This window comes from Nesoenas mayeri (assembly GCF_963082525.1).
Source record: "Nesoenas mayeri genome assembly, chromosome: Z".
Classification (NCBI taxonomy): Eukaryota; Metazoa; Chordata; class Aves; order Columbiformes; family Columbidae; genus Nesoenas; species Nesoenas mayeri.
In genome coordinates, this window is record NC_137542.1 from 58519214 (window position 1) to 58541769 (window position 22556).

Sequence of the window (22556 nt, forward strand, 5' to 3'; positions counted from 1 at the left end):
CTAATGGCTTTGCACAGGTGAGCTGTGAGCATCAGGATTGTCATTAAAATTTGTATTTGTTCAAAACACCGGTGGCGTGCTTTCCAGAAGCAGCTGTGCCAGCCCCGTCCTAACCAGATTTAGCAGAGGCTGCATGCAATGTCGAACCGTAGCTGCTGCCCCTGCCTCTCTAGGAGAGGCCACGGCTGTGGTAGCAGCAGCAACAGGACCAGACAGCCCCGTTTAAAGGCACATTTGGTGAAAATAATAAGCTTTTATCAGCTCTCCTGCCAACGTCGCGGAGTGTGACCGGGTGATTCGCGGCCCCTGCAGCTCTGGAGCACCCATGGCAGCCCCAGGCCTGGCGCTGCTGCGAGCCGCCCGGCAGCGCACGGCAGCTGAGGCCAAGGAGGCTTCTTGAAAACTGTGTGTTGATTTTCACGCTCTCCGCTGTCTCTGACACCCCACCGCGGCAGCAAAGGAATGCCCGACTCCTGACTAAAACCCACCTGCGGAGGGACACGGGGCGACCCTCGCTCAGGACCCCCCACGGGACCCTCCCGTTGCTGAGGAGGCTCGGGGGGAAACACCGGCCGTTCCCACTCGCGAAGCGCCACCCGAGCCTCCTCAGGCGCCAGGGAGCAAAGCCAAGCAGAAGCGAGCCGGTGTGCGCGGCGCAGCGTGCTCCTCCCGCCGCCCTCCGGGGCGCGGGGCCGCCGAGCCCCTCACCGGAACCGCCGCGGGGATCGATGTCTCGGCGCTCGGCAGGCGGCTGCCGCCATGGCGCTGAGCGGGGTGCGGGTGTTGGAGCTGGCCGGGCTGGCGCCGGCGCCCCTCTGCGGCATGATCCTCGCCGACTTCGGGGCCCGGGTGGTGCGGGTGGACCGCACGACCCGCTCCGCCGTGGCCACCGACGTGCAAGGCCGCGGCAAGCGCTCCCTGGCGCTCGATCTCAAGCGGCCGGCGGGGGCGGCGGCGCTGAGGAGGCTGTGCCGCGGGGCGGACGTGCTCATCGAGCCCTTCCGCCACGGTGAGGCGGCGGTGGGCGGCGGCGCTGGGAGCGGGGCGGCCGGGGCTCGGGCCGTGGAGATGTGAGCGGGAGGTCGAGTGAGGGCCGCGGCGCTGAGGGGACTCCGGTCACTCCGTGACCGCCTGGAACGCGTGGCGGGAAGGGGCTTTATTTCACGTGACTGAGGGAAAAACGCCGTGAGGAGGAGCGGGATTTGTGAAGTGTGAGAAACCTGCAACCGCGCAGGGAAGAAGCCGGGAAAGGTGCTTGGCCAGGGCCTTGTCCTGCCGACCGCAACACTGAACAAGTAGCTCTGGGTGGCACCAGAGGTGTCTTAGCTGAGGAGTCGTGCATGAGCTTGAGCATCAGGCTCCAGCGCTACAGGCTCGGGGAACAGTGGCTGGAAAGCTGCCTGGCACAGGGGCATCTGGGGATGTTGATTGACAGCAGATGAACATGAGCCAGCAGTGTGCCCACGTGGCCAAAAAAGCCAAGAGCATCCTGGCTTGTATCAGGAATAGTGTGGCCAGTAGGAGTAGGGAAGTACTTACAGGCCAAACCTTGAATCCTGTGTTCAGTTTTGGGCCCCTCACTACAGGAAAGACATTGCGGTGCTGGAGAGAGTTCAGAGAAGGGCAATGAAGCTGGTGAGGGGTCTGGAGCACAAGTCTGATGCGGAGCAGCTGAGGAAACTGGGGCTGTTCAGCCTGGAGAAAAGGAGACTGAGGGGAGACCTTATCACTGTCTACAACTACCTGAAAGGAGGTTGTAGCATGGAGGGTGTTGGTCTATTGTCCCAGGTAACAAGTGACAGGACAAGAGGAAATGGTCTCAAGTTGCACCAGTGGAGGTTTAGATTGGATATTAGAAAAAATTTCTTCCTGGAAAGAGTTGTCAGGCATTGGAACAGGCTGCCCAGGGAAGTGGTGGAGTCATCATCCCTGGAGGTGTTTCAGAGGTGTTTAGATGAGGTTCTTAGGGACATGGTATAGTGGTAGAGTTAGGTTAGGTTATGGTTGGTCTTGATGATCTTAAGGGTCGCTTCCAACTGAAATGATTCTGTGATTCTGTGATCAGGCCTGCAGTGGTTTTCAGGCCTGCTGATGCAGTTCAACTCACATTTGTACGTTTAGCAAAGAATCATAGCATCATTTAGGTTGGAAAAGACCTTTGAGATTGTCCGTTCCAACTGTAATGGGGGTAGGACGTAACAGATAATGTCTGAGTCTCAGAACTTACAATTCCTCTGAAGACAACAGATCTGACGTGCTGTCCTCTTTCACAAACCACACATAGACACTCATCTGATGATCATGCATGGGCTGTTTCAGTGTCCTTGCTGTTCCTTGAGGATGCTATTCTGTTATTAAGAGTATCATCCATCTAGTTGAAGACGTCCCTGCTCTTTGCAGGGGGGTTGTCCCAGATGACCTGTAAATGTCCCATCCAACCCCAAACTACTTTGTGGTTCTATGATCATGCTGCGGTGAGAGGCTAACTGAATTGTTTTGAGGGGTTTGCACTCAGTTTAGAAATAGGAGGTCTTATCAGTTAAACATCACACATCATAAACAGGCTTACCTATCCTGTGTCACAGCTAATGCTTTTCATTCTGAAAACAGTGTTTTATGGTTGTGATGTTTTTTACCTTAAGAATTTTTTGTTTGTTCCTCAGAAGCTGTGCAGACAAAATCAAGACATTAAAGACCACTTTTCATTGTAGCTAGATGCCTATTTGCTAGTGGGATTTTTTTTCTTCTAGTGGAAATTTCTGTTTTCTTTGGTTTTATAGGCACTTTTTTAAAATCTGGAAATGCAGGTAATTTTGTAACTAGGCATTATGTTTTATGGGCCTGTAACTTAACAGGGCAAATCTGAGATCCAGCGTGAAGCAGGTGCGAACCAATGAGAAGATCAGGGCTCAAGAGGCAGTAGAGTTTCTTTCAACACACACGTACCATTGACCTTCTGACAGTGACTTCGTGACACAAGGGGCTATTTGGCACCCAGTTCTGACTTGTGCTTTTGAAAATCTTGCTCTTTACTGAATTTCACTTCTTCCTCCCTGGTGTTAATCACTTACCACTACCCAGTAAGTAATGTAACAGAAATACATGTTGAGGAATTTGAAGATTTAGTAGTGTTATGGACTAAGTCTGTGAAACAAGTTGCACTAATAAGACTCTAGGGCAGAATAGGCATTGAAGTCATGTTATTCCTTCCACTCCAAAATGTGTCTCCCTTTAGTGCCAGTATAGATTATAGGTCACAGTCTGACAATGCTGCACTGAGGCAATAATGTATAATGTAACTGCAACTTGAATTTGCTTCTTTTAAAACCACTGTAATTACAAGATCAATATTTTGGCCTTGATTACTGCAAACCCATGCTGACCAAACCTACATGCCATTGATTTCTCAAAGTTCTTTTTCTGTGTATTACAAAAGAACGTGTTTGCTTTTGTGCAGTTGTCGCAAATCGTTTGTGGAATAGTGTAAGAGTTTGCTCTTTCTCTCGCTCTCTCTCTCTTTTTTTTTTTTTTTTACAAGCTTTTGGTAGCTTTCTCACTTATTCAACAGTACAGTGATTATAGCAAGCTGTCTGGCAATCTTTTGGGGAAGTAAAACAGGAAGAAAAGCTGAAAAAAAAAAGAAGAAACCCTAAAGCTTGATTTCCACGTAATTGGCTTGTATTCAAAATATATGGAGTATGTTGGTAATGCATAACATAACATTCTGGCTCTTCACATTGTGACATGGATACTGAATTAGAATGCATTACTTCATAAATTGCAATTCAGTCCTCTTGTTTTTGTGTAATTTAACCTTGAACCATGTATATTTTGAGTCTTATTAAAAATAAATGTGAGTTAGGATTCGTGCCTTTGTCTTTTTAAGGTGTCATGGAAAAACTTGGGCTTGGTCCAGAGGTCCTTCTACAGGAGAATCCCAGACTCATCTATGCTAGGCTTACTGGATTTGGCCAGACAGGAAAATATGCCAGCTCTGCAGGTCATGACATCAATTATTTGGCTTTATCAGGTATGCTGTAAAATTTTCTGTCAAATAAGGTTTTTTATCCCTCTTAAATCAAGACTCAAGAATTTTTTGGAAGATTATTTGTAGATAGCTCAAATTACCTGGGGTGCAGTCTGATAGAGCAGCTAAGCAGATCTGAAGCATCTCTGTCAGTGAAAGTAGGGTTTCATTCTCGTGCTGTGTGCTTCTCCCTGCTCCTTCCTCTCCAGTCCGCTCTGGTGCTTGCTTAACCCCTTTGTAATCTCCCTAACAAGTCAAAAACTGGCCAGGAGAAATTAGGATGATTTTCTGCCAGGTTATTGAGGTGGAACCATTCATTAAGGGACTGAACAAACGTAAAGAGTCAGCACAAGAAAGGAGGAAACATGCATTGGTTTCTTTTGGCAGCAGCAGTGCTCTGTTTGGTTGCATCAGCACGTCCTCTCAAGCTGTACAGTGTTTTCCTTCCTTTGCGCTATTTTATCTGAATAAAGTTTTTCTCTTTGAAGAAAGAACTGAAGTCTTTCTTCAGAGCTTTTCTCCTGGAAAATCTGTTTGTGTGTAATCCCCAAAGGGCTGCAGATTATGTTTCATGTTTGTCAGCAGCTTTTTTTGAGCAAAGAAAACGAGGCAGCCTAACCGTTTGAGCTCTTGTGCTTTTCTGCTGTAAATATCCCTTCATTGATACCAACCAAAAGGAAAGCAGGCTTAAAATAAAGTGGCAGTGTTATATTTCCTTAAAGTGTTGTAGACAGTGTGCTAGTTTTAAGTATTGTGTTTCTACAAGTACACAGTAACAAACAGCAATTAAATTACCCAGCTCTGGTGATCGCAGTCAGTGTGTCAGGCATGGCCCCATCTACTGCTGTTCATGCTGCTGCTGTCTCTGCTGCTTCTCTGAGCCTGTGAGGGAGGAGGGAAAGTGAGCCAAACTTCTTGGCTTCCCACTGGATAAAGCTTTTCTTTTAGCCCCAGCAAAAGGCTTGAGCAGAGGCACCACAAATGTGATAGTCTGGTATTACATACCATGAGGAGATGTGCAGTGGAATTAAGTTTCTTCAGGAATGGGTTCAGTCTTCTCTCATTATGTAAGATTGTCAGAGAATAAAAGAAGATAAAGAAAGGATGCCTTGTTTGAAACACTTTTGACTTCATGTCCAGATTATTTCAAAGTATTATAATACTTTTAGTTATTGTTAATGTAGGGAAAGAGTCAGTACAGAAACAGAATAGTCCATCGCTACCTTAGATTGTAGTGTGTTCTGTTTACAAAAAGAAAGTGTCTTTTTCTCTGGAGCTGATTTAATCACTAGTATTTTGGTTAGTGCTGTCTTCCTAAAGTTAAATAATTTTGCTTGAAATTTCACATATTAAGTTTTTCTGCTGTTTAAAGGAGAAATAACAAGGTTTTTGGAACATATCATTCCTCAGAGATCCTGAATATTTTCCTGATGAGCTTTGGCCACCTTTAACTAAAGCCTGGCTTGCATTCAAAACTGCAAATATAAGTTAATATGTTAATCTGCTGATGCCTGTGATGACTTTTAGACTGTTAAACTGAGGTGTTAGCTGACGACAGAGCTTTATGCTTGAACTACAGGCTACGGAAACTTCTTTATACTGCGCACTCAGGTGCTTGCTCTTAGGAAGTGCATTAGATCATTAGCTAATTAAACAATGCATCAGAATCATGCAGTTCTCAGGAAATTTTGACCCTACGTGATGCAAGTCTCAGACTTTAGACTACAGCCACAGGAGAGACATGATTATACTGCAGAGTTTCTTGCTTGGCCAAAGGGAATCAATATGAGGGAGCTACAAAGAGTAAGGTGATAGTAAACAAGTTGTTCAGGATAGCAAAGGAGTGCTAACAGATTCAAAGTCCTGCCTGAAGTGAGCTCATTAAACTTTTGCTCTGTTCCTTTTAATTTCTACATATTTTCTGGCATAAACATAGGTTCCATGTGCCTATGTTGCATGCAATCAGAGGTCACCTTTCTGTGTTACTCACCCACATAATTTTTTTTTTTTTCCAGAGGTAGTGAGGAGGGAGGGTAAGTTTGAAGTGCAGTTATTGATGTTAAATCCTTCCTTATGATTATTAATTCATGGGTTATGTGCACAGAAGACTGTACATCTGCATTTTTACTTTAAAAGATTCGGAGAAGAAAAATGTACCAAGGTTGTTTTGAGACATGTTCATAATGCTTAGTGAATTCTTACGGGGGAGGTTCTATGCATGTACAAAGTATTAATATGAAATTGTTGCACACAAGATTTTTTTGGATGTCATTTTCTCCCTATGTAGCCAAATTATCAATGGTTTATCTGTGAGACTTTTATTAATCTCTTAAATAAAATGGATCTTCACTACTATTTCAAATATTCTAGTCTTTTGTGAATTAAAGAGTAACTATTTGATAAGACACAACTAAGTAGAGACATAAAACTGTTGGTAAAAGTTTCCTTTATCCCTTGTATACTTACATAGATGGAAAAGGATGAAATGTTAATTGTAGAAATGTATAAATTAATGTTTATAATTAATTTTATACTTATGTTTGTGTTTTTTTGCTTTGCTGTCAGGTGTGCTGTCAAAACTGGGTAGAAGAGATGAAAATCCTTATGCACCCTTAAATCTTCTGGCTGACTTTGCTGGTGGAGGTGTCATGTGCGCAATGGGCATTGTTTCAGCCCTTTATGAACGTACCAGATCTGGTAAAGGTCAGGTCATTGATGCAAGTATGGTAAGTTTGGTTTTAAGGAAGGTATGGTCTTAGGTTTGCTTGTTTGGGCTTTTTCTTACTCTAAGTCTGTAAAAGGGAGGAAATTGGAGCAATTTGTAAGGTTTAAAATTGAGAACTTTGGAAAAGGAAAGTAAGTAATCTCATTAAATGGCTATTCCTTTAACTGCAAGCAGTTTTCCCATATCACTGTTGCCATAACATCCTTATGATGTGGAAGACATACTGCGGCTTTCCCCCTGTGCCATGCCCTGTCTTTCCTTTTACCTATCTGCCTTCTTCACAAAATACTAGCTGTATATATTTGATCAGTAAGTTTGGTGTGTAGAAATAGGGTGTGTAATAAACAATTAACATCACGCACAAAAGCAAATGTTGATCCTAATAAAATAAAGAATTGCTTTAGCTTTATCCAGGATATATCTGCTTATGAATTTGTGGCAAGTCATGTCTTATTAGAAGCACTGTTCCCTTGAATAATTACACTGCTGTGGATTATTGCCAAGAAACCGATTTCAAACACTTTGCGTTAATGTGCCATAAAATAAATGTAAGGCTAAATTAGCTTAATAATGATCACTGTGAAATTTTTCACTGCAAGGCCACCCACTTACACACAGAGTAAAAATACATATTTACATTTTATTCTTGAAACCTGTATGAGCTGCTAGTGTTTTTTCTCCGTCTCTCCCTTTTTCTGTTTTTAAAGAGCATTGCAATTTAAATTTGACCTCCCTTTGAGGTGTTGTGAAGGCTACAATTTGGACTTGTAAATATAAATTGAAAAAAAATTATATTAATTTAAAAAATCTTTGAAGAGGTCTTGAAGGTAGAATAGAAAGAGATGTTCACTATCTTGATTTGAGTAAGTTTTTGGCAAATTCACATGACATTCTCAAAAGCAGGCCGCAGCATTATGGCCTAGATGAAAATTCTATGGGATCACTGCAAAACCATTCTAATGTTTTTACCCCAGTAATAATTATTAGGAGTTGATTGTCAAAATGAAAAATGTATCAACTGGAGTTCCACAGACATCTGTCTATTTTTTTTTTCTTTAGTGTTTTCTCCAATCAGCTGAATGATGAATGAGTGACTGTGTTTAGTAAATTTACAGATGATACGCATGTGAGAAGAACTACAAGTATGTTGGACTTTTAGATTAGAATTGAAAAAGACCTTTTCAAATTGGAGAAATGACCTGAAAAAAATTTGCTGACATTCATGGGGACTACTGCTCTATAGTTCTTTTACAAAGAAACAATTAGCTGCACAAATGCAGTGTGAGAACAATTGGCTGAAGTACAGTCCTGGGGGTTTGTGGTAGTCACAAGCTGAACATGAGTCAACATAACATGCTATTGTAAAACACACACACACACACTGTATTAGGACATACAAACAGGAAATAGAGCTAGCAGAGTTTCTGAAGTAATTCTTCTAATCAAGCCAACATTTATAAAGCTTTATGAAAATACTGTTTCTGATGCTGGCCATCATCTTTCCAAAAAAAGGCCAACTTGAGAAAGTCTGAGAAACATGATGAAAATGAGTGTAAGTCTTAAAACATGATCTACAAAGGAAAATTGAAGGAGTTTGTATACTTGTAAATCTATGGGGAATTATGACAAGTCTCCCAGTATTTAAAAATACATTTCTTGCAGTTTGGAGTATTACCTTATTTTCACTACTGGTACTTGAAGTCATTAAAGGATTTCTTATGAGATGAATCAGTGAAAGTCCACTTATGTCCTAATGAGATCTCTGGCTCATAGAGAATGGAATGTGTTGTGGGCTTTTGTCTTTTGTGGGTTTTTTATGGCCTCAAAACTTATATATTTCAATTTTTTCTTATCTCATTGTAACTGTGGAATTTACAGTTCCCTGCTGATGTTCCTAGTGTCCTGTGAAATGAATGGAATATTGCTTAGTGTCACTACTACCTGGCATTTTATTGTGTTCCTTTGACTTGAACAGACATTGACTGAGACAGCTGATGAAAAATATGCATTTGTCATCAGCAGAAGCTGGATAGTTATGGGTGTCATGGCATGTGGGAGAATAGGGGCAGGTATCTGCAGAATTTTTCACCTCCAATGGTTTGGAGCTACACTCCTGAAAAACTACAGGATGCTGATGAAGTGACAGAATATTTAAAAGGAAAATGCTGTGGCTATTCCAAAGAGGCACAACTTACCACACTGTGCTGGGCCCTGGCCATCATTTACTAAACACTGCTGGATATTGTGCAGCACCCTGAAGGGGAAGAGAGGGAAAACAGACGGACAGGCGCTGTGGTTACTCCCACCCTTGTGCCAAGCATAACAGCTGCTCCAACCCTGGTAATAGGCGTTACAGCTAAACCAGAGAACCAGCCTGTGTCTGTATCGGTCGCCCCTATACAGAAGATAAAATACACAAAAAAGTCGCTTCGCTTGGTGAGGGGTGAAGATGAACCAGGGTCATCATGAGAACAGGAGGAAGAGGCAGAACCAGAGACAATCGCCCAATCTCTATGCCTGAATGAACTGTGAGATATGCAAAAGGATTTCAGCCAGCATCGAGGTGAGCATATTATTGCTCTGATGCTGGGATAACTGGGCCAGTAGCTTCAAATTAGAGGGTAGGGACGCCAAGGAGCTGGGATCTCTGTCTAGGGAGGGGGACATTGACAAGATGATTGGGAAAAAGACACAAGTCCTGAGCCTCTGAAGGCAACTTCTGTCAGGCGTCAATACAAGATACTGCTTCAAGGAAGATGTTACTGGTCATCCAGGCAAGTGGACTACCATGAAGAGAGGTACCCAGTACCAGAGGGAATTAGCCATGCTAGAGGTGATTTATAATGATCTGAATAACGAGCAGTTACCCACATATCAAGATGGAGTCCAATGCACACAACCCATGTGGCAGGCAGAAGTATCTATGGACTGCACCATTTTCCTGTGCCAGCTCATTGGCAGTAATATCGTAGAAAAAAGGTGAGGGACAAATGGTGGATGAATTGTCTGGTCAACTCTGGCAATACAAAGGATGTCTCTCTTCCTGGTGACGGGCCTGTGTCTTGACTATAGAGAAACTGCCAGACATGGTAGCTGAGAAACTACTGAGAGTTCCAGCGATTCAAGACAAGCTCTGTTTCCCACTTTTATGAATCAGTATCTCAGCTATTAGGAGTGAGCGTTCTTGAGCTCCATGCTCAAGAGAACGGGTATGGAGGGTGCACACCATGAGGCACCCCGTGGTTTTACCTGTGTGACCACAGAGAGGGCATGAGGAAGTGGAATGGAAAATACACCTCAACCTTAGAGGCATGTGTATGTGAGTTACAAGGAAAAACAATCACAAAAGGGGACTTCTCCAGGAAAAATGATGCTTCAGTTTCCAGCGAGCAGTTCCTCAGACAGATCAGAAGGGCTGATCTTACTTTTGATCCTCTTGAAGGGACAAGCAAGTAACAAATACTGTGATCAGGACTGGAGACATCCTGCCTTCAGTCAGGTGAAGGAGAGGGACAGCCAGGTTTATTGGACTGTGTGGATTTGACGGCCCGCCGTGTCAGACCCAAAAGAGTACAAGGCTCTAGTGGACACTGGTGCACAATGTACCCTAATTCCATCAGACTGTAAGGGGGCAGAATTAATCAGTATTTCTGAAGTGACTGAGGGATCCCAGCCCTTGACTGTTGTAGAAGCTGACGTGAGCCTAATTGGGAAGGACTGGCAATAGCGCCCTGTGGTAGCTGGCCCAGATGCTCCATGCATCTGTGGCATAGCCTGCCTCAGGAGAGGGTATTTTAAGGAGCCAAAAGGGTGCTGGTACTGGTGACCTTTTGACATAGCAGCTGTGGAGACAGAGGACATTAAACAGCTGTCTACCTTTCCTGGTCTCTTGGATGATGCTTCTGTTGCAGGATTGCTGAGGGTCAAAGAATAGCAGGTGTCAATTGCAACCATGATGGTGCACCAACAGCAATATTGCACCAACCAAGACTGTTTGGTCCCTTTAAGAGTCCCAGAAGGCCAGTGCAGAAGTCCAATGGAGAGTGGAAACTAACAGTAGACTATTGTGGCCTGAATGAAGTCACGCCGACATTAAGTGCTTCTGTGCCAGACATGCTGGAATTGCAGTGAGTGAGCAAGCAGCCATGTGGTCCTATTTGCCAGCTAGGGCTAAACCATGACAGCCTGTTCTGAATTGATTCATGTTAGTTGCTGTCCCTTCACATTGACTCTGTAGGGGTCAAATCTTACGGTGAGCCTGATAGTTCCCATGTGTTGAATAGGATGTGGAGTGGACACTGCAAAGTGATACGACAAGCACAATTGCATCTGCAGTCTTGCATCAGGCCACACGTTAAATTCACTCCAAATGACAGGCATCTGACCAGGCATGACTAACTCTTTGTGAAAAGACAGCAGCAGGAGAACATGGTGGTAATGATCACTTGCATAATAGTCTCATGGCAAGAGCATTTAGCTATCCGACGGAAGACTGAGGTTCCAGGCTTTTCTCAGCCTGAAGGTATTCAAAACCAAAACTCGCACATCCTAGAGGAATTTTCCAGTCACAAGGATGAAGATTAGGTTGATGTGGTGGAGTTTTCTTTGAACTCCTTCACACTGCAGAAGGAACAGAATAAATGTGGAGCAGACTGATCACCAAGTGATGTGATGCCTCTGGGTTCTTGTCTGTGCTTCAGAGACTGCTGGTGCTTTAGTGTGAGGCAGCCATTAGGTGAAACGCATAACTTACTCTAATCATTCTTCAATTAGGCTTAAGTGAAGTCTCCCCATGTTGTCCTTTTCATGTTTTAAAAGAAAGTGGCCACATTAGTGTGTGTGTGTAGTGTTATTTAAGCATGCCTTTGGAGGTTTGGTGCAAATGTTAGAGGCTGTTTTACTTGTCTCTGAATTTCAGTGGGCCTCAGGCACGAGTTAGCCATCCATTTGCCCAGCTAGGGGTATTTCTAAAGTCCCTGTACCAGTCTAAAACAGATGTGCTATTTTATTTTGAGTGTTTCCAGTGTAGGCAGCACTGTACCTAGATATTGTAAGTAGTTCCATCAGCACCACAATCTAAGTTCCAGTTAGAGCTTATTCTGATATCTCCATCTATTATTATTCTTACTTTAAATGTGTTTTTTTTTTTAATTCTTTTTGCTCATATGAGCAGTACAAGATCAGATCATTAGTAAAGCAAATACTATTTTGATAACCTTGCAATCATTTTGCAAACATGTAGATGAAGATATACAGTGTTTTTTCCTATAAAGGTACTTTAATTCACATTAACATATGACAAGTAGGGGAGAACTATTTTTTCCTTCTGACGGGTACTTGAGGAAGATGCCAAGTTATATACATTAAAGGAAGAAGCCTTCATGACTGCATACTTAAAAGATTTGCACATTTTAAACTCTTTCTTAGAAAGTTAGAAATTAATATATCTTTCCACATGAAAATTCAGTAGCCTTTTCTTTTGGTATGATCACTGTGCTTTTCTCTCTAGGCGAAAGTAGGTCAATTTTACATGGCTGAAAATGCATGAATCAAAACGAGACAGCTCAGTTTTTCTCTGATCCACTGGGCAGTTTCTGGCCATATACTGTTAGTACCTCATCTTCTCTTACTGTTTTTCTAATGGAGCTGGAAGAAAATGGGTTCTTCTGGTGAGCAAAACTGTAGGATGCGATTTTTTCTTGGAAAGACTGGTACAAGCTTGATTATTTCTGAAAGGCCGAACAAGCTGAATTTTCATCTAGTTGTACTCCCCGTAGCCAAAATTTTAAGGAGCAGCTTGGAACAGGATTAATCATGTTTTCTAGAGCTGTATTAATCAGACACTTGCTTATTTAGAGATTCCCTTGCTATGTCTATGTACCTGCCAGTGATGAGAGTGGAAGAGTAATTTTTGTTTTAGCTTAGTGATAGAGATGAGCTTCCTGGTTCCCATGGTGTAAGAGAGCTTTAACCTTTGATTTCCTTCCACTTTTTTTCTAAAAATAGCAGTATTAGTATAATCAGCCAATTCAAAGAAGTTCATGTTGAGATAAAAACTTGATACTTACTGTACTGCTATAGGCATCTTGATTTCCAGAGTTTTAAAAGGCTTGATGACTGTCAGATACTTAATGTTCTATAGAGCTGAGAATCTTATTCTATCACCTAAAATTACTTTGATTCTCTGTGTGAACTCCTAATGATTATAAAATTGCTAAACTAGGAAACTGTGCATTGAAAGTGTCTTATCCATTTGAAGCTGCAGTATTACATTTACGGTCCTTCTTATTCTCTAATTCTAGATTATTTCACAAATGTAATATAAACAGTAATTGAAAATTTTAAGAAATTAGACTGCTTACCAGAGATTTTGCCATTAAAAATCTTAACAAAGGACAGAACTGGTATTAGATTTTTACTCTTTTGCTTTATGTAGAATTAAGGTAACATGCCAACTAATTTACTGAAGCTGTTACTTTTTCCTGTAAATATTCAAGGTAGAAGGAGTAGCATACCTAAGTTCTTTCCTGTGGAAATCACAAAAACTGGGACTTTGGAACAGACCTCGAGGTGAGAACCTGCTAGATAGTGGCGCACCTTTTTATGAAACCTACAGGACCTCCGATGGAAAATACATGGCTGTTGGTGCCATTGAGCCTCAATTCTATAAACAGTTAATAAAGGGTAAGTAGCCTGGAGCAGTTGTTTCACATCAGCAAAGCATGACAGAATGAATTATTCAGTGCTTGATTTTTATTCGTGACATTGGTTATGTTGATTTATTTGTAAAAGCCAAACACTGGAACTAGTTGGGTAGCAACGTAGAGTTTAGTTGACTTTTTCCTTCTAGCAATTTCTTTCTTTCTTTTTCATCCCTTCTTCACTTTAGCCTCTGAAATTACACTTAAACTACGTATTTTCTTCTGGATTTATGGTAATGGAGTCTGTTGTGTGGCTGGAGCACTACAGAACTGCTTTCAGAAACCACTTTTTTTCAAGGGATTGTGAATATGCTTGAAAAAGGAGACCTAATTCTTTGGTATTGCAAATAAAATGTCAGTTATTTCTGCTATATATATATTTTAAGTAAACTATTTAAATTGTTTCAGAAATGAATGTTCTTTGGAAGTAGTTAATAATATTGCTTGATAGAATGGAATTTTTCTAGAAGCAAAGTCAGCTTTATAAATTATTTTCCACCACATGATTTCAGAGTGCTTTTAGTATTTAGCTATGGATATCATTTTTATATGTGACTGAAGACTTTAAATATGACTATAAAATATGATTTATCTGTTTGAGAAATTAGAGTATGTCATGTAAAATAATTGTGTGAAATTAAAATATAAATTTGCAGCTGCCTATTTACCTTTGAACTGTTTGTGTGCTTCAAGCTTTTGGTCAGATATGCTCTTAGCTTCTTACTAGTTATTTAATTTAAAAATAATTTATTCTATTATGCTTGTTTGGTCGATCACTGTGCTCTTCATACAGAATTTATGAAAATACAAAATATTCACAAAAGAGTTTATCTGTTTCCACTGTGCTGAATATGTAGGATATAAAAGGCCCTCAATCTAATTTTCATTTTGTTCGATGAGTAGAAGGAATAGCAAAAAAGGATATGCCTGAAGTGGATGTACCCAGTGTTATATTAACCACTTTTGTATGTGCATGACTTACCTGTGGAAAATCATTGCTGAGTGAGGTTGGCAGTGGAGGAGTTTCTTATTCTTGTTCAGTTTCTCCCCACTGGTTATTCCTCGAATTGCAGCATGGATACCTGTCCTGGTTTTGTCTGGGATAGAGTTAAAATTATTCATAATAGCTTTGTTGGGGGTTATGGTTTGGATTTGTATTGACAATAGTGTTGATAATACACTGGTGTTTTTGTTACTGCTGAGCAGTGCTTACACAGCATTGAGGACTTTTCTGCTCCTCACCCTGCCCCACCAGCAAGAGGGCTGGGGGTGCACAAGAAACCACAAGGGGACACAGCTGGGACAGCTGACCCCAGCTGACCAAAGGGATATTCCACACCATATGACATCATGCTCAGCAATAAAACTGCGGGTCAGGTTGGCAGGGAGCCACTGCTTGGGGACTAGCTGGGCCTAAGTTGTTTGATGGTGAGTGATTGTTTTCATTTGCATCACTTGTCTTTCATGAGTTTGCTCTCTGTTATTATTTTATTCCCTCTTTTCCTTACTTTTTTTTTTCTTTGTTTGTAATTACTAAAATATTCTTATCTCAGCCCATGAGATTCTTTCTCACTTTTACCATCCCAATTCTCCCCACATCCCACCAGCGGGAGGGTGGTGAGTTGAGTGGCTGTGTTGTGCTTGGTGCTTGGTTACTGGCTGGGGTTGAACCAAAATCATACCTGTAAGAACAAGCAATTACTGCCAGCTTAGCACTGATCAGCTGTGTTGTGCTAATAAGATCATAGTCAGTGACAGGGTCAGGGAGTTCTTGAAATTCAGGAGCATGGTAGGGTGAAATGAAGGTATGAGGTTGTAAGGTAGGCTATGCCATTGTTGAGCAGAATCCTAAAGAGAGATCGTGTTCTGTACACTTTGGCTTTGTTCTCTTGCAGCCTGCAGTGCTCCTACAGAAAGTTCTTGCACATCTGTGGCTGTGAATGACTGCTTCTCTGTGTAAATTGAAAAGGGCTGTGAAATTGCCTAGAATATCCAAATTGGGACATGCTGATACATGAAATGCACAAGGCAGGCTCCCAGACTGCCTCAGGGACATGTCCAGTGTTACATGCTGCCCCCAGTTCATATGTCGAGTTTGGAAGAGCCATGTTCCTGGCTGAAGAAGCTGGTACTTTGTCCATCATTGTCCTGAGAATAACTTGTTCGCAAACTTCAGTTCTAAGCTACTCAGTCTTGAAAAATGAGGTGTAGTTGATTATTCCACACTTGGCAGTTTTTTGAAATGTTATTCTCATCCAGTCACTGTGATTTTTTTTGCTTGCAAGAGATGGAGTTGGAGAACAAAAATAAATGTAGAACTCTATCAATGTAAGCCCATGCTCTGGAAGTTATGGAATTTGGAATTCCAATATATGTCTTCACGGAGAATGCGTGTATGAAAGACAAAGGCAAAAAGAAAAGAATAAATCTCCTTACTCACATATCCATAGGTCTGGCTTAAATTGATCAAACACAGGGCTGCATTATTCATGGCTGCTGTATACTCCTCCAGAGATTAGCTGGAATAGCGCTTACTTTTAAGGTACAGGAGTGGGATGGAATCTACGTTTGTTCAAAAAGAAAACAAATTCTGTAATAGGTTCTGGTCTTGTTTGTTGCTCTTCTCAGTGAAACTTTGCTGGACACTCCAGCCTTCCTGTATTGGTCATTGTTACAGGGCAGAGTCAGGCTTTTATTTCTCAACCAGACAGACAGCTTATCTAGAAAGAAGACTGTGGTGGATGAATCCAGTGGTCAGGCAATATAGTATGATCACTGACCTGTCTCTGTCTCACTGGCATAACTGCACTGAGGAAAATGCTAAAATTCTCTGTTTTCCTCTTAGTTGTTTCTCAAAACATAAAGTTGCAGCAGCAAATATGAATCCAACTGCCTATATGGGGGCATCTACATTGAACAACTTTATTTTCATGTGTGAAAGTATTCCTTATGCTTACAATGCACAGAAATGGCTTGATTTTAACAGCTGTAGTTAAAAAATAGTTATTCCAGCAATAAAAAAATGGTGTTTCTGTTCATAAGTAGACAACGAGTGCAGTCAGAGCTGTGTCTGTGTTTCAGCCTGTTTCTGTCGTATTCTAAAAATCCAACATACAGACTGCAGTCTTTTAAGGAAATTTTGCTTTTTGCATTCAGTTGTATTACCATCTTTGCTTGTTTACAGTCAAGAATTTTTCTTTTATTTTGTAAAAGTGTGTTTAAAGTATCACACCAAACGCAAGATTTTTTCACAACGTTGCATTTAAAATGAGTAGTCTGTCTTCATTGTATTTTAGGAACATGTTAGAAATAGTTCAGTTTTTCACATAGGAAATGTTTATGACCTTCAGTAGTTATAGTTTCAAGCTTTCTGAACAATAGTGTACTGAATTAGAACAGCAGATCCTTCTTCTGGCTTAGTTGTTTTTTTGTGTTTTTTTTTTCCTTTCTGGGTTATCTATTGTAGAAATTCAATTTAGAATTAAAGCCTTTGAATGTTATGGGGAAGAAAAAGCTGTTTGTGAGAATTGTGTTGCCCTTTCCCAAAGTGAGGAGCTTTGACTTAGGCTGAATCGTCTGTTCCAAGCATTAATTACCTACTTTGAAATAGTTTTAAAATTGTGGGTTCCGGTTCCACAATTTTATTTCACGCTTTTTTTACCATAATTTTGTTCAGTTATGCTGGTGAACAATTTGATGCTGTTCCACATAAAATATGTTCAAAAGCCACTTTGTCTCTCTGACCATATTTGGAGTAGGTTACTTTTGCCACTTCTCTGTAATGAGAACATAAGGATGTGGGTGTTGCAGATGTAAGAGTTGGAGATTTAAAAATTGCAGACTTCAGAAAGGAACGTGGTTTCTGAACCATGTGTTACTGCTCACAGAACTCTGGTTAGCAGCAGTGAAGCTAATTTCCTTTTGGTTTTGGTTCACTTCAGTGTTTTCCTACAGAATTAGGAACCCAGTGCTGGACCAGAGTGCAGTCAGTGACATGACGAAAAAAGTTCTTCAGGGGTCTGCAGAGGTAGACTAGCTAGGTTTGAGAAGGTACAGCATCTTAATTTGAGAAGATTGTTGGCTTTGTAGATCGTACGTGGCAGGGAAAATTAAATTTCTGCTTACCACAAGTTTATGAATTAAAAAAAAAAAAGTTATATGAGAAACTGAAGCTATATATCATATATCTTATGGAAAGTCTGATGTATGAAACATGTCCTACTAATGTTAGGCCTCAGTGTTTTGATTAAAAGAGGCAGAATGTCTTCCAGCTGACCTGTAAATTGCTTCTGCAGGTTTCTCTTGCCTTTTAGCAATATATGCTTAATGTTGCTGTAGCCAGTCTACAAGAGGCCTGCAGAACACATTAAATTTTGTATATCAGGTGAGATGGAAAGGTCTGGTCCTGCATTACCATGTGGTGTAAACTTGGTTAAATAAGGTGAACTTACATTAAGGTGAAAAGCATTAACAGTCACTAAAGTTCTGAGCATGTATTTGATAGTACTCATTGTACTACTTTGATACTGCTACATTGTGTGACTTCTATTTAAAAATAAGGAAAAATAAATAGGAAGCACTTGAAAAACATATTTTATGTCATTCTGAAGAATTTCCATAGACCTCTCAATTTGGAGATTTTAAAGTATTGCATATTGTATTAAAAAATATTCTGTTAATGTACTGAATTCAATGCAACATTGTTATTAAGATGTTCAAAGTGGATGAACAGTTTGATTTGAATTTATTTATCATTATAAGCCTTAGCATTGTACAAGTACTGTAGAGAGCCATGTTCTTTCTACACCAAAACATTTATAGTTCTGTTAATTAAATATGTAAACTTGGACTACAGCTGTGGAGGCATTTGCAGTGATGCTCTGGTAGTACTCTGGATCTGCTCAAAAAAACTATCGTTTTCTAAAAAAAATTATTTAGTGTCAGAAACTTTGAGCCGAGAAAAAACTTCACGTAATTGCTTTAATGAAAATTCACTGCTGTCTTGGAATAAAGTTCATTTCCCTCTCAGAGTGAGAATGAACTACATTTAGAGAGAGAGCAATGGCAGACACCTTTTGGCCGTGGTTTGGGCCAAAATGAAGGATTCCCATACCAGATGGTTCTGTTCAGTCATGCTGAGGCAACATAGTTTTAAAATTACTGTGCTGTGAGCATAAAGTTTTAAAAATAAAATTAGCAAGTTAAAACAATAAAATCCTGTACAAAGCTCTGCTGTGGATCCTAAATAACCTTTTAAAATAGTGTGGCTGCAATACTGTAAGAAACTGTTTGCTTCCAACATGCCCAAGCAACTTTGCTGATTTATGTAATGAATTTTACTGTTTGCTCTCTTGAAGTAGAGGCCTATTGTCTAAGAAGCTCTGTAGGAATAGAAATTTCAATTTTTTTGCATTAATAAATGTCATGCAGATACATGTCACTAAAGCTATAGCATTTAAAAGAGACTTACTTTAAGCTACGTCATTATAAAGAGACTTAATTTTTCATTTTTCAAAAAATCATTGTTTCAAAGCTATACTAGGCTCGGTTACTGAGCCATTCTAAACAAAAATCCCTAAATGAAAATTTGAACAAAAAAACTTGGAAACAAAGTGTGGTTGCTTTACCACATGTACTGTGTAAAAGCTACTTTGCTTTTGATTATGTTGGGTGAAATCTGTCATCCTGTGGTATCCCAGACAATTCTGCGCTGTGTAATTGTTTCCTTGTTGACTCAGTCACTCCTGCTGTGATTCTGTTTGTCTGCACCACAAACGGTTTGCACAAGTTGGAAAATGAGATGCTGTGGTGCTTAAATGCCATCGGTTCATGCTATTTAAAGTTGAAGTCTTCAGTGGTCAACGGAAAATGAGCATGTTATATTAAATTCCAGGTTCTGCATATTGTTCTGTTTTGCTGGAGTGTGCATAGTTAGGTTCAGCCAACTTTCCATCTGGCACAATCTTAAAATATAATTGTGTAATGGGGTAATGGTACAGCTCTGTTCATGTTGGACTGGCTGCTAGAATCCAAACCATAATTAATAAGCAAATAAATGCTTATGAAACAATGTTGCCAGTTGACAAGACTTTGTGCTTTGAGACAGAGTCTCTGACTGTGTTGCTACTTAGCTTTAGTTATTGTGGGAGGTAAAGTTGCCTCACTTCCTAGTTCTTAAGTAAACTGTATAGCACCATTCATCTTCAGTATTATACTTCAAAAATTAATAATAAAATTAGTTGTGAAAGCATTGTTGGCTTCTGTTTCCTTAATGGATGCTCGACCAGTATGAGTAATCTTTTTTTAGGATGATATGAGAGGTTGTGAAGACTAGATTGTAAGTTTAGTGATTTAAGGTACACATGACTTGGTAACTCAACAAGGACTGGTGCTTGCCTGATAGCAATCCTGGTATATGTAGAATTTCTGATAAGATGTGACAATGCTTATTATGTCTTCAACTGTGTTGATTTTCTTCTGAACATGAACAGTCACAACTCTGTATTTCGGAGTCTAGAGATGAACTTCAAGGTCCCTTCCAACCCAAACCATTCCATGATTCTGTAATTCTATGGTTCTGGGATTCTATGATATGTTTACCGCTCTTAGTGATAAGGAAGATGTAGAATTAGAAGAGAGAAAGTTTTTTCTGCCTATCTACAGGTAAAGATTAGAGGAGTTCTGTGTAAATTTTACCTGCAAACAGGCATCTAGTAGCCAAGCCTGTTAACAGATGCAAGTCAAATAATAAATCTGATATCAGATATCCGAAGATATAAGAATCTAGTTTGCAGAGTTACACATTTTTTCTGCATTTTACACATTGTTTTCTATGCAGGTCCCTTTTTTTGTTGTTTGTGAAGCATTATGATGATAGTTCTTCTCTAGCCTTTCTGATTTGTCAAATTAACTCCTTTCTTATCCCTGCTTTTTCTGAACTTTTCCTACTATGGTCATCTTCCTGAAGCTCAAGACGTGACTGTTTGAACAGTCTTCAATATACCACTTCTGAATTCTATTTGATACTATAGGCTCTGTAGCTCTGTTTGTACTATCTCCATTTTGGAAGTGTGGTTTAATTGCCCTTTGTCTTGTTTCTTACCTCCTTTTTTGAGATAAACTCTACAAGAAGCGATAACAATCCTTGCATCTCCTTGAAGTAGGGGAATGGAAGAGTAGGGATTGCAGAAGGCAGAATCCTTGAGAACAGAAACAGAGATGGGAAACGGTGTGCACAGGAGAGATGTAAACTCCTCGATGAGAGGGAAGTTGGTGCTTAGTTAAGGGAAGGACTTAGGGTTTGCCAGGTTTAGAAAGTTTGTAGTACAAAGGCCGTGTGTCCATCTTCTGCTCTTGTGTCTCAGAAGGGTTATGCGTATTGCATACCTAGGTGGTCCATGCAGCTGATCCTCTGGGAAGAAGTGTAAGGGCTATGAGCTTCATTTTCCCATAAGAACAGCAGTGGAGAGCTGGAAATGGGGAAGTGTGCTGAAGAGGGCAGAGCAGCAAGCACTGCTGGAGTCCATTTGGATCAGAGGAGTCAAGAAGCAGGTCAGTTACCCTGAAGGCACCTGCAGCTGAGCTGCCTCACGCACATCCACACCATCTTCTCATCTCTGACGTAGAAATAACCCAATTGTGCTGGGCACTCTGCTGAGCATCCAGCTCTGGCAGGTGTTCTGGCTTCTGTGAGACAAGTGTATTGCTGTAGTCCAAGACCCGTTTCGTGTTGCTACTGCCAGGTAGAGAATACAATAAATACTACAGAAAATGTTTGCAGGACAAAATGTTATCTGTAGGCAGCTGCTACTCTTAAAAAGTGTTTACACCAATGAGTGTTTATTATGTGTACTTAGTTAAAAGGCTGTAGGTGATGTGGTTTAGTCTAATCGAAGTAATAGAACATTTTATTCTTCCCTCCCCTTCAGTCATAAATATCCTAATAATATTTTAAGTGACTTTTAGTTATTATGCTCTGCTACTGGACTGCCTGCAAAATATTAGCTTCTTGAGGAACATACTTAATTGTGAGCAGCACTTTAATTAATCTCAGTTATACTACAGTTAAACTTTGCTTTTCTCCTTTCAGGTCTTAATCTAGATTCAGATGAACTCCCCAGTCAGTTGAGTTTCTCTGACTGGCCTGAAATGAAGAAAAAATTTGCATCCATATTTGCACAGAAGACACAAGCTGAGTGGTGCAGCATATTTGATGGTACTGATGCCTGTGTGACCCCTGTTTTATCCTTTGATGACGTTGCCTCGCATCAGCATAACAAACAAAGAAGTTCTTTTATCAGAAATGATCAGGAAGAGATAAGTCCTAGACCTGCTCCTCTTCTATCAAGGACCCCTGCTGTTCCGTCGTTTAAAAGAGATCCTTTTATAGGAGAACACACAGAAGAGATACTTCTAGAATATGGATTTACTAAGCAAGAGATTACTAAGCTTTATTCTGAAAAAGTAATAGAATTCGGTAAACCAAAAGCTAATTTATAATCTGTAACTATGCAGATCAGACAAATTTCAGGATGGTACAGTGAGTTTTTATGCATTAAAATTGAATTATATGACAAATGAATGTGTGCATGATATAGCATTTTAATATTTTTTTAATTACTGAAGTTTTAAATTTAATTGAAACAGTTGGGAGTTATGTATTTGTGTACCTGGATGGTCTACAAGCTAGAATAATACCTGTTCTGAATATCTATATAGTTTGCTTAATAAGCAGCTGTAAATCCTCAAAATGTTTCTTTAACTATCATGTCCCCTGAAATGTTTGTTTCTTTTAATTCTTAGTTACACCATCACTTTGCAATGTATGCTGTAATTATATGAAGGCAATACTTTTCGTAAAATATAGTTATATTCTTCCTAAACAAATGGTTGTCTTGTTTACCGATATATTAGAAGGGATTTTTTTCTCTCTTATCATATTAATTCATTTGCCTTTTCATGCCAAAACAATGATAGAAATAATGCTATTTTCTTACATGCTGCTGTAGAGTTAGTATCATAAAGTAATTATATTTAATAGCCTGACTATATTTTCCTAATGCAGTCTCCTGATTATATTACATTTGGAATTTCAGTATGCCTA

The 22556-nt window shown here is 40.3% G+C and overlaps 1 protein-coding gene across 1 annotated transcript; it reads left to right on the forward strand.

Annotated features, from left to right (window-relative positions):
* Positions 1 to 759: 759 nt before the first annotated feature.
* AMACR (alpha-methylacyl-CoA racemase) lies at positions 760 to 21952 on the forward strand (the record flags this gene model as incomplete). The annotated part of the gene is made up of 5 exons (XM_080362250.1): positions 760 to 1009; positions 3887 to 4030; positions 6593 to 6753; positions 13250 to 13436; positions 21543 to 21952. 5 exons carry the CDS (start codon positions 760 to 762, stop codon positions 21950 to 21952), a joined length of 1152 nt encoding a protein of 383 aa, XP_080218376.1.
* Positions 21953 to 22556: the final 604 nt, after the last annotated feature.